Here is a 16,844-nt window from a genome sequence, read left to right as displayed (position 1 = left end):
TAAAATGTTTTGTCCTCTCAAATGTCAAATGCTGTTTTTGAATTATATGTTTGCTCGTTTTCAAAGAAAAACGCGTTAAATTTCTATCTAAAAAACAGCCAACTTTAAGTTTGAAAGTTTTACTTGGAGATGGTATTATATTTATGTCTTCATCATTCCGATGTTCCTTGATAATATGTGCATAGAAAATATTTATGAAAATAGCGGGAAATTTAACCAAAAAATATATTTTTGGATTTTAAGGTAACTACCCAAAACCGTAAATTGAGGGGTACCCCCAATGAAGGGATAAAATACAAAAAATGTGACCATAGAAACTTTTTACGACCCGACGGAAATTCTATCATTTATAACAATTTGCAGCCGTGTGTTATTCCGGAAAATTAAACTCGTTTACTAAGCGTCTTTTTCGATGTCAGTTGCAGTACTATATACTCTTATAGAATATGAATGTTGTTTAAATTTCAATATTGTATGTTTGTAATGATTGTCATGTTTGTCTTGGTAACAATCCAATATTTGGATTAAACACCAATAAAATTATTTGATTCGATTTGATTATGATGTATTAACCAATGAAACTTTTCATGTACATGCAACTGAATTATTTTATATCGAATTATGTTTTAGTGAAAAGAAGTTTCTTGTTTGTTATTGAACACCTTGGTATCAATATGTCACAGTGGCTTTTGGTGTTTGCAATTTTGTTCACCGTAACTATTTCTTTGGAAACAAAAGACATAAACGGTAAGGCACTTTAATAACACCATGTAATGTTTAAATCATGTTAAACAAATAAGATCGTATATAGTGAACACAACATTGCTAATAGAGTCAATATCATAAGTTAAAGTCTCATTGCGAATGTTCCAAACACATAATGCAAACGAAAAACGGTCAAAATTCAAGTAATAATCTACAAATCACAACAAAGATGACGTAAGACACGAACCCCACAAACAAATGTCGAGGGGGAGTGTATCAGGTACTCCAGAAGGATATGCAGACCCTGCTAAGGACATGTTATAAGTACTAAGATATAAGTCATTTGCAATACGAAACTACGGAAATAAAAAACCTTACAAATGTTTGCAATGCGATTAAATAATTTCTTTTTCATTACTTTATAAAAAGCATCGATAGCATATATACTGTAATATTTTTTTTAATCTTCTCCAAATAATTTACTGGTGTAAATATATTAGTTCTTAATTTCTGTGTCACATGGAGAGTTGTTTCATTGGCAATAATACCACATCTTCTTTTTTTAATTAAAGTAAAATAAAAAAAAATTGCTTTATGTTCAGTGGCCAATATATCATGAATGATTAGGACGGCTGAAATGAAATTTACATCCACTAATTCATATGAAAAAACATATATCTTATTTTCAAAAAGAGACCTGTAGAAAGATAAATCAACAAAGAAGACTTCTTTCATACATAAATCTGAAAAGAAATAAATAGATAACTGTTTAATTGAAAAGAGAGACACCTAAAAATTCAGAGAAAATATGAATGTGTAGTGTAAGTTCTGTAATACAATCGAAGATGCAGAAGGTTTTTTTCTGCATTACAGGCAAACGAAACCATTGGACAAGAGCAATTTCGAAGAGAATACTTTTTGAAACTTGAAGCGTATTGCAAAAAATAAAATATTTCTCTTCCCAAGAACACAAAATAAATAAAAAAAATAATGATTACAGTTTGTTTATTAAACATATTTTCTTCTTGTCATTTCTACACGTTTTAGTACTTTGTTTTGTTATTTTGTTAAAATGCGTGTTGAAATATATGAAATTAAAGTTTTGACATATTCTATGATGGTGTATTATAATTTCAGATTTCAGAAGATATCGAGACACAAGAAATGTAGATGACATTTTACAGGAATTTCAAGGTAACATTATCTTTGTCATTTTTTCTTTTTTATTAAATTATGTTTTGTTTAAATAGAAAAAAATACTAAGTATTAACCCTTACATGTTCTTATTGGTCAGTTGGACAAGTTCCATGTTTAATAATCATATGTATTTACACTATCATTAGTGTTTGTCGTAAAATTTATATCGAGGTTCTTCAAAAGGGAATCACGAATTCACAGACATTCCAACTGACGACATTTTCGGAAAATGACATCAGTAACAAAAACATAATCTTTAATCTACCTCTTTACGAGCTGAACCAACTACAATGAAAGTTCCAACTATGTAATGGCTCCCTTACAATACGAACATATCCAACTATATCCGTCATTACGTGAATATGTTCGTATTGTTTCACTACACGTGAGTTTTGAAGTTGTGAGTTTTTTTAAGTTTTTAATGTATTGTGAAGATTTACTTTTGTAAAATTCTACAGATTGTTGAAATATTTTAATTGTCTGTCATTTATTTATTATTCAAAATATATTAAGTTTTATTTAAAATAAAATGTTACAAGTTTACTATCGCCCTTTTTATATATATTTTTTAAATAATATAAAAACATACAGGAATAAATTTACTGTCAAATTTTAGAAAGACACCTCATGTATTATTCCGAACAAACAACCCAATAATTAACAAAAATAAAAAGTTTGCTAAATTAGAAAACCTTATTTTAAAAAGTTGGAAAAAGGGAAGACACCCCGAAATCAGAAAAACAGAATTACCGGATCCCGAAAGGGTAATTACGAAATCCTGAGCTTAAAAACGCCTGGACTGTTGCAAGGCAAAATTTCTGTCCCTATCCAATATACCCTCATTTCCAGTGGCAGTTCAAATTTATGGATATACGTGTACAAGGGAAAAAAGATTTGAATGCATTTTTCTGACAATCAATTAACTATCTTTCCTATAAAATCAAGTAGGCCTTAGTTTTATCTTTTGTTCCAATGTTTTATTCAATTGAATTTTGACAGCGTTGACTCGGTTTGTTTCTTTTATTTTTAACTAGGATTTGCAGTACCTGAATCTTAAAGCGTTAACCTATAATTAATATGAATTATATGTTGATGTCATTCTCGTTCATTTTATCCAGGCAAACAATATAAAAAAATATCTGAAACAGGTTATGATCGTTTCCTGGCAAACATAGTTTATCTTATATTAGTTATATTACTATCTACTATTTATTTTTTAGGCATGAAGGAATATATTAAAAAGCTGAGCAAGGCAATTGCACATTTAGAACTGACATGTCTACAGAAAGAAGGTATACTTCCGAAGCTATACTATGGACAATTAAGTAGATAGCTTTACATTTTAAGAATCATGATGCAATAACGTACATGTACATGTACACCATTAATAACGTTATTGTTATAGTTTTATTTGCTAGTATGATGATAAATTATTAATCGAGTATTTATCTCTTTGGAACAGCCACGAAACACGAACCACACACCCACCTATACATCCATATCCCTCCTGAATATCAAAAGGTTAAATCTAAATACTCCGATAGATATAAGAAGATGTGGTATGAGTGCCAGTGAGACAACTCTCCATCTAAGTCACACATTGTAAAAGTAAATCAATATAGGTCAAAGTATTGCTTTCAACACCGAGTTTTGGCGGACACCGAACTAAACTTCAATGCATCTTAATCTCTTCTAATGGCTACGGCACATTATCATACAATTGCCCAGTATAAAAATTGAATATAATTATCTATATTTCTTCGGAGATTCGGAGTTTAGTATGACGTCCATTATCACTGTACTAGTATACATATTTTCAAGGGGCCAGCTGAAGGACACCTACGGGTGCAGGAGTTTCTCGCTACATTGAAGACCTATTGGTGACCTTCGGCTGTTGTCTGCTCTATGGTCGGGTTGTTGTCGCTTTGACACATTCCCCATTTCCTTTCTCAATTTTATTCTTTTATACTCCAATGTACTCTATAAAACAAAATAAATATATGAAGCATAGAAACTTGTTACTCTAGAACATGTGCATACGTTTTGATTTTTTTACAGTAAATGGTGGCTGGTCCCAATATGGTGATTGGACAAGATGTACCAAGACTTGTGGAAAAGGGACACAAACAAGAAGTAGAACATGCACTAATCCCGCTCCATCTGCAGCCGGCTCTGCTTGTAAAGGAAGTTCTGTGCAATCAAAAAATTGTAACGAAAATCTGTGTCCAGGTAAGTATATATGAAGATTGAACATGGAATAAAGAGCATACATCAACAAATTTCTAGCTAGTAACTTGTCATGTTGTTGTGGGTTAAACTATTAGATTGAATAATTAGTCATTATGTTATACCAAGATTGTCATATTGGAATGATGACTTTGTCCCTGATGTGAGTTTAGACAAAATACGTTACCAGGTACTTAAACCAGAGTTTCTCAAATTTGCATGAACATCTGTACGAGGTCCGATACAGGTTGATAAATAGCGCCATGATCCACGTTGAAACTTTTTAAATTACATTGACAGACACTTAACATTCTTTTTGTAATTCCAATTGAAATTCCTGTAAAAAAAATAAAATATTTTTGAAAGAGACTTTTTTAAAAAAAAACCTTAAAATTTATAAAATGTTCAATATATTTTTATATTCTTACGCTTAATAGTTCGGATGAAATCTAATGAAAATTTTTTTTGAACAAAATCAGAAGTTTAAATTGTAATTATAATGTTACATTTTGTCTGTTTCTGATAAATTTCCTTTAGTGATTAGTCTTGAAAAACACCGACCATGACTGATGAGGTAGTATTGAAACAACACAACTTTCTGAAATCTTAAAAAGGACGCTGCTGTCTCGAATGTTAAATGTGGTATCACACTAGATGCAGTACTGGAATCTGTATAAAAAGTATCTTCTATAATTTATAAGTAAATTAATAACATGAAATATTGAAACTTGAAAATTTAATCCAATTTGCTATTTAATATTATAAAAATGTGTGTTGAAATCTTTATCTTTTTAGTACAATTTATTTTGTTGTTAAAATATTATTAGAATTAATTAATGTATAAATTGAAAGACTCAATCAGGTGATTAGATGAAAAATATTGTACAAAGTTTGAAATAAATCAACAATCTTTACGATTATCATGGAAAATTGTTACTCCCTCTTAAATGATATTTGATACTTTTATGATATAATTTTATAGTAAATGGTGGCTGGTCCGAATATTGTGCGTGGACAAGCTGTACCAAGTCATGTGGTACAGGAATAAAAACCAGGAGTAGAACATGCACCAATCCTTCGCCATCTGAAGGGGGTTCAGCTTGTAAAGGAAGTGCTACACAAAAAGATGTATGTAACGAAAAGCCTTGTCCAGGTCAGTATTAAGGTTATTTTGGAAATAATTGTATGTATACATTTAAAAAGCTCTGCAAGCCTCGCGCTTTAGATATTTAAATTTAATGTTACTAGTGGACATATAATGAAACACACTTAAAGCAGTGCATGGTGGAATCTGTATTCTTCTATACTCTATAAAACAAGAAAAATATATGTTAAGCATACAAACTTGTCACTCTAGAACATGTGCATACTTTTTGAATAATTTTACAGTAAATGGTGCCTGGTCCCAATATGGTGATTGGACAAGATGTACCAAGACTTGTGGTAGAGGAACGCAAACAAGAAGTAGAAAATGCACAAATCCCTCTCCATCTGCAGGTGGCTCTGCCTGTAAAGGAAGTTCTGTGCAATCAAAAAATTGTAACGAAAATCTGTGTCTAGGTAAATATTAAGGTTGATCATGTAATAAAGAGTATACATCAACAAATTTCTAGCTAGTAACTTGTCATGTTGTTGTGGGTTAAACTATAAGATTGAATTATTAATCATTATGTTACCCCAAGACTATCATATTGGAATGATGACTTTGTCCCTGATCTAAGTTTAGACAAAATACATTACCAGGTACTTAAACCAGATACTTAACATTCTTTTTGTAATTCTAATTGAAATTCCTGTAAAAAACAACATTTTTAAAAGAGGCTTTTTTTTTTAACAAACCTGAATATTATAAAGTGTGTCATTTATTTTTCATATGTTTACGCTTAATTTTTTGGATGAAATCGTATTACAATATTTTTTGAAGAAATGATTGTATTTTGTTGATCCGTAAACTTTATCAACTTTCTAGAAATACATTTGAATTCAACAACAATCGAGGTAACAGTAAATGTACCGAGTACTGTATCTTTTCGATGATCCCAAGTCTTAAGTATTGGTGACAAATTCCTGATTTTCTTTGTTAAATCTATATCTAACATATCTTGTTAATCTAATAAGAAGTCTTGTCCTAAAAGTTTAAACTTTGACTATGATCAATGAAGATTATACTCAGTTAACAGTATGAGAAAACCATGGATGTGAGATGTAGATTTAAGATTTAGGTATACTAATTCAACATCAATATTAAGTATGTGGAGAGGGTATTTCCCTGTCTACTGCCTCTCTCAAGATGTAAGAAATTTGATAACTTTATAATATTCATTATATAGCTGTTATCTTCTGAATAGAGAGTTTCAAACGATTTACATAAGGATGGTCCAAAAATAAAACTTTGAACAGCTTTTACTAGAAAATTTCACTCTCAGTCTGTTCATTTCTTGGTCAACTGATCGAGATAAACTGAATGTGTGTGTGTACATCCAAGTCTAAAACCTCGAAAATGGTTATCCAAAGTTGTCATATTTTTTGAGTATTTTGTCATATATGGTAATTACATGTCGATGTCAGATCATTTGTGATCTCTCTAGAACTATATGTTTCTTCACGAAATTTTGGTTATTTAAGTTTTTTGTCGTAATGTTTAGTTGCTGTCTGATGTATACCATAACTTTGGTATTTTATCCTCCGTTGACTTTTTCTCAGATGTATTTGGAGAAATAATTTGATATACTTGCAATTATATCAACAAAAGATCTAGCGTTACGCGTACGAGTCCTTATGTGGTGGTATTCTTTGAATTATCGTAACTGAATTTGGAAAAAAAACCAATACTAAGATTGTAATTATAATTATATTTATTAGCTTAATTTCTTTTAATTTTAATTGCGCTTTCTCAATGAATTTTTTACAGTGTGTTGGACTAATTTTTGGACAAATTATATCAAAATTATAGAAAACTTATCGGCTCTAACTCAAAATATGGACAATTTTATGTTTAGGGCGTCTTGAAATCGTTTGACAGCTTCCAAAGTGCTTATTTTCAACCTTTTTCAGCTTGACCAAATCACTACTTTCCTTTAAAATTCTGAACCAAAATTTTTTTACAGTGTAATTTCAACCCCCTTCTTACAATTTGAGGCATTAAATATGGAGAAATAAATTTGGAAGAGATATACAAAATAATGGCAAGTAACCCACTGTCAACACTAGGGACTATATTTGTGAACAACAAAATCAAAGGACGACAATTGTGGTCTCGGACCAGTACGTAAATACTGATCCTCATTCCTTTTCTGGTTAGTTGAATTGTGAACAAGTTGCGAAACTTACTTGATTTGAAATAGACCTTTTCTTTTATCAAACTGTTTAAATGACGCAGTTATTAAATACATATACGCATTTTGTAGTTTTTGAATTACATTCTATATTTCGATGACATTGATCGACACAACACGTCTTTGTTGCAAGTCGTAGAACTCGACATACGTATTTAATTTTGGAACCAAGAGAAAGTGTACAATGTAATAATCAAGTAAAAAAAAGTTAATCTGTAAATGAAAGTGGCCTTGTTTAAATTGGTAAACATTTGTCATTTCAAAGCTTTTTATAGATTACTATGTGGTATGGGTTTTGATAATTGTTCATGTTTCTCACTTTTCCATCATTTAGTATATAGTGGAGAGTTGTACATTTGCCAATCATGCACACCGTCTTATTCTGATAATATGAGGCAGGCATTACCTGTAAATGGGGACAATTATCTGTGTGAACTATTTGTTTGTAACTTTAATATTTGTTAAAAAAAAGAAATGGAAATATCGTAACGTTTCCCGGATTTTGGTTCTGTTGTTAGGGATTTTAGTTGTGACGTTATTTAAGTTATGACGACATAAAAAAAATTTGAATGATTTGGGTTCATTAGTACAAGAAAAATATCGTGAAAATTTTCCCTATTTTTTTTTTTTTATTGAGTTTTCTACTGTTATTGGGGACTTCGTTCCCATATCATCAAATTATTTTGTTTTGTTGTGTGTTTCCAGTCTGTATCAGACGCAAAACAACTTCATACAGCGAATGTTTGAATTTGATTGTCATTCACTGGCAAAATTTATTGTTTTATTTGAATTGTAGTTTGTCCATTAGGGTGGAAATCATATGGATCCAGCTGTTACTTCTTTAGTCAGACAACGGAAAACTGGAATGGCGCCAAGGTACGTTAATGCTGTCTTCAAAATTGATAAAACAAAATATTACATGATTTATTTCCCTTATGTCAGCATAACAATAACAAGAAATTTCCACTGTGTTAAACATATCAGAATTATCTTCAATTTACATTTTAATTTTTATTCAGTGATACAAGCTCAAACATAATAGTCCATTGTGTTTTCAACAGTCAGCAAGACTTGTGAAGCCCTTTTGTCAAGAGAAACTAGTTTTTAAAATTGAGAATGGAAATGGGGAATGTGTCAAAGAGACAACAACCCGACCATAGAACAGACAACATCAAAAGGTTACCAATAGGTCTTCAATGCAGCGAGAAACTTCTGCACCAGATACTTAAAGTATAATAGTTTTTCACATTCCATTCATAAATCGCAAAAAGAAAAAAAAAACACTACTGACCTACTTTTTAAGTGATCACACTGTAATAATTCTGACCTTCACATTTTCCAGAATGTTTTCCTTTGTAATTCCGCCATTTTCGTTTCTAAGTGGATCATTTGTTTACATATGACATTCGTCACTTAGTTTCCTGAAATGTTCTTTTCATTGATGGGATAAGGTTTCCCGCTCTTTATGCACATTTTATGAAATTGAACTCCACGGAAACACTTCCGGTAAACACAATGGCGGATTCCACCATTCAAAATCGTCTTGGAAAATGTGAAGGTGAGGATTATCATAGTGCGATCACTTAAAAAGTAGGTCAGTAGTGGTTTTTCTTTTTGCGATTTATGAATGGAATGTGAAAAACTATATCTCAAGTGAACGCGATTGATAGTTTAGATTTTTTTTTACCGATAACCGCTACGAATTTCAGCTGACGGCGACTATAATGGTATATTTATCATCCCCTTGCTGTCTTGTAACTTTAAGGTGGTACCCAACACTTTCACTTAAATTAATTTGGGTCGTTTAATTTCATTAAATTTTTTCAAATTATTTACTTTGACCATTTAACAAAAATATAAAAATTTAAAAAATTTTGAACCAACCGTTTTGTCAGAAAAATTACACTGTTTATATAGCAGTTTGACAAACACTTAGTTTGATCATTGAGAAGCTTAATATTCCCTTAACCAAAAAACGTATTTAAAACGTTTAGCTGATTTTTTAGAGTTATCTCCCTGTAGGGTTAAGTATCACCTTAAATAAAGGTTTTGCCTATTCACAAAGAAGATATATGTAATTGTCTAATTTACAGTAAGTTATTGATGATATAACAAAAAAGATAAATTATTGCGTTTCATAGTTTGATGCATATCTTCTCTTGTTATGGAGGTAGACCTAGGTTAAGGGAAATAACTCTTAAAATCATCAGTACGTTTGTGTCAACCATTTTTATAAATATATTCTAAGCTTCTAGGTTACATAGATTATTTCCAATCTGTTACAGGTAAATGCTTAAAAAACATTGATGAAACTTGACTTTAACAAACACATAACTGATTATCTTCCAGAACCAAGGTCTACCACCTTAATTGATTGATGCTTATAAAATCAATAGTCTCATATGTATTGCATCTGTAGGCCTACATCAAATTTTAAAATATTAATCCGATAGGTTTGCAAAATGGAGCAATCGGGCTGCAAATTTTTTTTTTTAAATTGACCTTCATTATAAAACTTATATGAGTTATGACAGGATTTAGCGTTTAATATACCATCCCGTAAGGATTTTTTTCCAAACAGAAAACTAGAAACTATGTATATGTCGTGTACATGTTATTATTTTGTACATATTAAACTTGTACAAACATTTTATATAAGTAATTACTGGTATGAAGCAATAATACAAGTTATTACTTGTACAAATACAATTGTACAAGTAATTACTAGTAAAATTTTTACTGAGAAAAAGATAATAACTTGTACAAATTATTATTCTACCTTGGCCTATTTGATGTTCTCAACAAATCTTTTTCCTTTAAACAAATAATGTATGACTAAAACATAAAAGTTTTAACTTTCAACATGTTTGTCCTTTTTGTATAACAAATTTATGATCAAAATTTCAAAAAAGTCAAAACTAAAGTGTAAAGATATAGAAAACAGTGTAGAAAAAAAATATCATGATGACATTATGATCATGCATAATGAACTTTACAAAATTCTTCTAATTATTCGGTATTCACACGCGTAAGATACAAGAGATAATGTTAAAGGGGTAATGTAAAGGAAGTCAAATTAAGTTACAAAACGACAGCACTTCAAAGATATTGCTTACGGCAGTCTGATATTTTGAATATAGCGAAAACACATTTGCGAAGGAGACGAAATTATCTATTAATGTACAGTTGATAAACTTTACCCTTTGATTAGAACAGCAAATTCCAAAAAAATATTAAAAGATTTAGAAATTTGAGACAACGGTATAATACCAGTGCAAAGAGTAGATCGAGGTCTAATGGACTGTAGAAATATTAAAGGAGTTGTGTTGAACATTGCCGAAAATGGATACAAAATAGGAAAATAAATTGTATTAATCATGATTGGATAAATGAGTCGAAATTATATCGAAAAGATTCAGAGACAATGTTAAACATACCAGAGAACACTGAAGTTAATGTCATGAAAGCAGTACAATTGCCTTCTTTTAAGTGGTGACCAAGGTTATGTTTACTGCAGCTATCGGGGTGGCTGTAAGACAGGCAAATGTAATTGCAAAAGATTGAACTGGCTTATTGTGTAATTCCAGAAGAGTGACGAAAGATACCAGGGGAAGAGGCAAACTCATTGATTGAAAATAAACTGACAACGCAATGGCTAAAAATAAAAAGACAAACAGACAGATCATAGTTCAGAAGACACAACATAGAAAACTAAAGACTAAGCAATACGAACCCCACAGAAACTAGATGTCATGCTTCTTTGTCTTGTGCAAACAAATAGGGTTTTTGATCTTTTGTTTCCAATATATGATATAACATATGCTACTTTTAAACATGATTTATGTTTGAAAATAAATGGTAGAAGTTTGTTTTTTTTTGCTTGTAACGACTTTGTCACTTTGCACCATTAGTGCGTATGTGGCAATACGCTGATTTGCTTAATTTGCTAAAAAAAGTAATGTTAGCGTATGATGTTACTTTGCGTCCGTCATTTGTCTGTAATCTTCTAACATCTAAAAAATAACACTAAAGAAAATGAAAAAAAAAAAAAAAACACACTATATCTTTATAAAAAACATACGCTGAATGATAAGAAAAAATAAACAAACAAATAAATAAGTAAAAGAAACAAAAAAAAAATCCCAACAATTGACAAAGAAAATCCTGACTTACAAACCCAAAGAAAGAAGATTTGGTATAAAACATTTTAAGCAAAAGAAGAAAAAAATTCAACTCAATGATTTTGTGTTGTTCAAGTTATTATCATTTTCTAAACAAATATTGTACAAGTAATTACTAGTACAGTTATATTTGTACAAGTAATTACTAGTACAGTTATATTTGTACAAGTAATAACTTGTATGATGGCATCATAAAAGTAATTACTCTTACAAAGGTTTTGTACAAGTAATAACCTGTACAAAATAATAAAATGTACACAACATATATAATAGACATGACATATATACGTGAGCATGTTTTCAAAAATTAACCAAGAACATTTTTTTGACATAGAAGTTCATTTAAACAAGGTCGTGTATGCTATGCTGAATGTTTTTAAAGGATTGATTGATTGTTCAAACTTTAGTATTTTGCATTTTTTCGAACTAGATAAAATGAATAAAGAAGAAGTAAAAAAAAATTAAAACAGAAAAAAAGACAGAAGACCTTTTACAACTGATGTAGTTATATTGATAGTATTTCATTTACATTACAGAAGAAATGCATAACGAAAAATAGTATGCTTGTAGAAGTAGTGTCATATGGGGAAAGAGATTTCTTAAGGAAACAGGCAACTAAATATGCAGAAAGTAGGTACATGCAATAAAAGAAGGGGGTGTTTTGATAAATTGTCATTTAATTGTAAAGTTCAAAGAAGTTTAGATGTAAGGGAAACATCGTCATCAGGATCTAAGTCTTCTTTACAAGGGCAAACAATTTGATTTATCCAATGTACAAAACATTTAATTTTTGTTATACCTTCTTATTGTGTACAACAGATTAAATAAAAAAACAACACAAGACAATCGAAAGAAAAGCTTCAACTTTTGTTTACTTTTAACTGCTGTTAAAACTAGATATAACAAATAACGTCTATCCGCATGTTAAGTTACTGACATCATACACATCTTTAAAATTTTGTAATCTGCAGTTATGACAGGAAGATTTAATATATATCTTTTAACTTAACTTTACCAAGTTTGACGCCATTGGTCTGCAAAGTCTTATAAAATTCTGACATTGTGCTGTTAAATGTCCACCCTTTTACTTCTTTATAGCTTTCTGGCTTGGCGGAACAGATAGTAAACATGAAGGAAGGTGGATCTGGGCGACCAGTCAAAGTAATTTTATTGTGACTGGATGGCATACCCGACTTGTAACAGAACCGAATAACCAAAATGGAAATGAGAATTGCAATACTATACACAAAAAACTAGATTTTGAATGGAATGATGATAATTGCTTGGAAGGTTACAGATACATTTGTGAAAAACTGTAAGTATAATAAAGTATAATAAAACCGACATTTAATAGTTCGAGCGTTGAGATCAAGACATAAGACATTACAATCTGTAATGCATTGCTAAAAGATTGAAATATAATTACACACGCACAACTCGACAATTATGTTGTTGAAAAGAAAACATTCTCGTATTGGGATAGTACCTTCTTTATTGTATTTGTTGTTTGGGTTTGTACACTTCAACTCATTATGCTATTGCTCGATTTAAAGATAATATGTAGTTAATTTGTTGATCGATCACAAGTAATAGCTGAATATGTACACATCTGCATTTTTGATGTTATTACGAAATACTAATAATAACTGCGAGTACTATCAAATCTGTTCATTGTGTCTTTTTGTGTCGGGATGTATAAGTACCCGGCCACGTCCACTTGTATTTTTGTCCATCTGATGAGTTAAGCCTTTTTCAACTGATTTTTATAGTTCGTTCTTATGTTGTACTGTTATACCACTGTCCCAGGTTAGGGGGAGGGTTGGGATACCGCTAACATGTTTAACCCCGCCACATTATTTATGCATGTGCCTGTCCCAAGTCAGGAGCCTGCAATTCAGTGGTTGTCGTTTGTTTATGTGTTACATATTTGTTTTTCGTTCATTTTTTTTACATAAATAAGGCCGTTAGTTTTCTCGTTTGAATTGTTTTACATTGTCTTATCGGGGCCTTTTATAGCTGACTATGCGGTATGGGCTTTGCGTATTGTTGAAGGCCGTACGGTGACCTATAGTTGTTAATGTCTGTTTCATTTTGGTCTTTCGTGGATAGTTGTCTCATTGGCAATCATACCACATCTTCTTTTATATATATAATGATTGCTTTTAACGAAACTGATTTATTTGGAGTAGATAGTATGTTTTACGTATCTTTAATCTAAAATTGGTACCGTTAATGTTATTACTACCACTGGGTCGATGCCTCTGCTGGTGGACTGTTAGTCCCCGAGGGTATCACCAGCCCAGTAGCCAGTACTCCGGTACTGGCATGAAAATACGGATTTTTTGTGTTATTGAATTTGCTGTTACAAAATGTTAAAAAATATTATAAATTAAGGAATGTATCTCCCTCGTGCAAAGCTCTGATTCCTTTCACGGATTTGGCTATACTTTTTTGGAACTTTTGGATTATAGCTCTACATCTTTTATATAAGCTTTGGATTTTACATATTTTGGCCACGAGCATCACTGAAGAGACATTATTTGTCGAAATGCGCATCTGGTGCAGAAAAATTGGTACCGTTAATGTTATTACCGTTTGAGTACAATGTATATATGCGTACTTCACTATTAAATATTTGCAAGTCGTTTTTACTGCAAACTTATATTTAGTTAGACATTTTCTAAAAGAGTATACTGAATATTGTGTTTTATTGAATTTGTGGTTAAGTGTTGGTATTCGATATTAAAACATGATTTTGTGTTCTTTATTATACCCAACGCAATGAAGTTGCTGAGGGTATTATGTTTTTGACCCGTCCGTCTGTCAGTCCGTCAGTCCTGTTTCTTGTCATCGCAACTCCTCCCAAACCACACAACAGAATTTCATGAAAACCTTTTAGATAATAAGGACATACTATGAAGATGTGCATATTGACAGGAAATTACGGTTCAATTTTTTTTCTATGAGTTACGCCCCTTTGAACTTATTTGCTTTAATGTATATATACATCTCCATGCCTTATATATCATGTACTGTAGTACGACGCTAGATTAAAACTTAAAGGAAAGGTAACACACGGCCACAGAAAGCTTACATTTTGTGGAGCCCAGGTGGTCGTTTGGTCTAGCGGAACGGCTACAGTGCAGGCGATTAGGTGTCACGATATCTCAGTAGCATGGGTTCGAATCCCGGCGAGGGAAGAACAAAAATATATATATATATACAACTGCAACAGTTTGTCACTCCTCTTTTTTTCTCATACAATTTTATTTCTTACACATATTTTATTTCTCCAATGACAATGTGGGGACGTGGAGTATGTGAGCGCGCCCACTAAGGTTCTTTAATTTATGATGTTAACATTAATGTAAAGTAGGATATGTATTGTTTTATTTTTATTTTTATTTTTATAAATTGATTGATTTTGTGAACACTAGATTTAAACGAGTGATTCAAAGATGTTTTTCAAGTTTTTTTTTGTTTTTCAACACTGCTTGAGAATATTGCATATGAAAAATATATGTCTAGGTTTTGTATTCCCAAGATGTTTGTATTGTATACACAAATGATTATTCATTTCACTTAAGACCGAGTTAGTTACTTATGTGTCAAAAATAGTATTTGGCTGCACTTCTTAGGAATGGTAATCACTTGTTCAGTTGCTGGGCTTTGGAATTAAAATATTTGTTCAACTAGTTCTCTTTGTTGTCTATTTTTGATACGATATCACAGAACCTAATCTATGCTGATATAACTACAATGTGTCAAAGCAGAATGCAAAAACATGTGTACGCTTTTTGTTTCAGGTTGGTTTAAACCGGGCAGCAACAAAGGCATATAACTGAACGAAGCACCTTAGCAAATGTTTAAATACATAATTTCAAAAATGGCTTTCGTCACGTAAAATAAAACTGAAAACTAAAAATTCTTGAATATTGTGTTTATTATTTTGAGTAAGTGTTTTCATCTACATTTTAATCATTGGTCGCCAGTCTAAGGAAAACAGTTCATAAACTTTTTTGTTTTACTTTATAGCATATGCTTTACTGAAATTCAGTCATATGTTTGCATGTCTTGAAACAATATATACTTTAAAAACAATATTTATTCGTAACTGATAAGTTGCAATTGAGTTTATCAAACTATAACAGAAGATAATTCTCTTAGACTGATCATTAATAAACTTAACAAGTTCTTCTAGTCCTCAAAGAACTGCAAATAATCAGAATTAAATTATAAACAAGTTTTAATTGTACATGATGAATTTGAAATCGGAATAAATCAAGATCTAAGTTGGTTAAAGTAGAATTGAACATATTTAATCACATCTCCGATGTCGTGAGCCAAGGGTTACAATCCACTCCCCTCCTCTCCACCCCTTACCAATCCATTCCCCTTATCTATTTGTGAAGTTTGAAGAAGACGTAGTCTTTGTTCTTTATATGACTTGATAATCTGGATAGTTGACATAACGATCTAGTTAGTTCGTTCTAACAACATTCATACAATTAACATGTATAAATATTGATACTTAACTGTCACCAAAGCCAATTTATGGACTTAATATAACCTCTTTAGTAGAACCGAAAACAAAATCGTGTATGCTGGCCGTGGCAGATACCTTTCGTGATTCAACTGCTGTTAAATATATAATTCAACTGGTGTGTTGAGTTTATTTTGGTGGAGTCTCACTTTCTTTCTGCAAAGGTAAAATAGGTTAATATTGTTGGAAGAATCAACCCTAAACTTAAAGAAATCGACCAATTGTCCCCATTGACACACATCTTTCTATAAACAAATGGTTCGGCAAAGCATTATATCATGTATATGTCAAATCAATTCAAAATATTGATGTAACTAAAATTTAAAGACAATAAAAATGATGAATAAGTGTACAAACGATTGCAGAAAAGATGATAAAAACATATTCATTCACACGAAACTAACATTATACACTTTGACCCCGTTTGTAGTAATTTTATGTTGGGCACAATCAGATTAAAAAAATACAATGATTTATAAATTGATTAACAATCAGGGACAAATATAATATGCATATATAAAACTGAATAAATGCAACTGGTACGGCGATAAAGATATAATTGAAACGTTGACGTGAAAACAACACTTTACCTCCTGATCTTATAACACGCCTGGACAAAGAATAAGAGCTATGCACGACGGAGATACATTTATCAAA

At 31.0% G+C, this 16,844-nt stretch overlaps 1 protein-coding gene across 1 annotated transcript; it reads left to right on the top strand.

Annotated features, from left to right (window-relative positions):
* Nucleotides 1-629: 629 nt before the first annotated feature.
* On the top strand, nucleotides 630-15,577 carry LOC143055697 (coadhesin-like). Its single transcript, XM_076228851.1, has 10 exons — nucleotides 630-747; nucleotides 1,843-1,899; nucleotides 3,123-3,194; nucleotides 3,961-4,131; nucleotides 5,111-5,281; nucleotides 5,518-5,688; nucleotides 8,260-8,339; nucleotides 12,181-12,274; nucleotides 12,743-12,959; nucleotides 15,451-15,577. Exons 1-10 carry the CDS (start codon nucleotides 675-677, stop codon nucleotides 15,458-15,460), a joined length of 1,116 nt encoding a protein of 371 aa, XP_076084966.1. The 5' UTR covers nucleotides 630-674; the 3' UTR covers nucleotides 15,461-15,577.
* Nucleotides 15,578-16,844: the final 1,267 nt, after the last annotated feature.

This window comes from Mytilus galloprovincialis, chromosome 12, assembly GCF_965363235.1.
Source record: "Mytilus galloprovincialis chromosome 12, xbMytGall1.hap1.1, whole genome shotgun sequence".
NCBI classification, from domain to species: domain Eukaryota; kingdom Metazoa; phylum Mollusca; class Bivalvia; order Mytilida; family Mytilidae; genus Mytilus; species Mytilus galloprovincialis.
Note: the sequence above shows the minus strand (reverse complement) of the source record. Positions and strands in the feature narration are given on the sequence as shown.

What these genes read in the sequence shown, in the direction of transcription:
- LOC143055697 (XM_076228851.1), top strand. Translation starts at nt 675, where the DNA reads ATGTCACAGTGGCTTTTGGTGTTTGCAATTTTGTTCACCGTAACTATT. An exon ending in TAACGAAAAGCCTTGTCCAG is followed by an intron (nt 5,282 to 5,517) that starts GTCAGTATTAAG and finishes ATAATTTTACAG; the next exon opens with TAAATGGTGCCTGGTCCCAA. An exon ending in AAAACTGGAATGGCGCCAAG is followed by an intron (nt 8,340 to 12,180) that starts GTACGTTAATGC and finishes TTTACATTACAG; the next exon opens with AAGAAATGCATAACGAAAAA.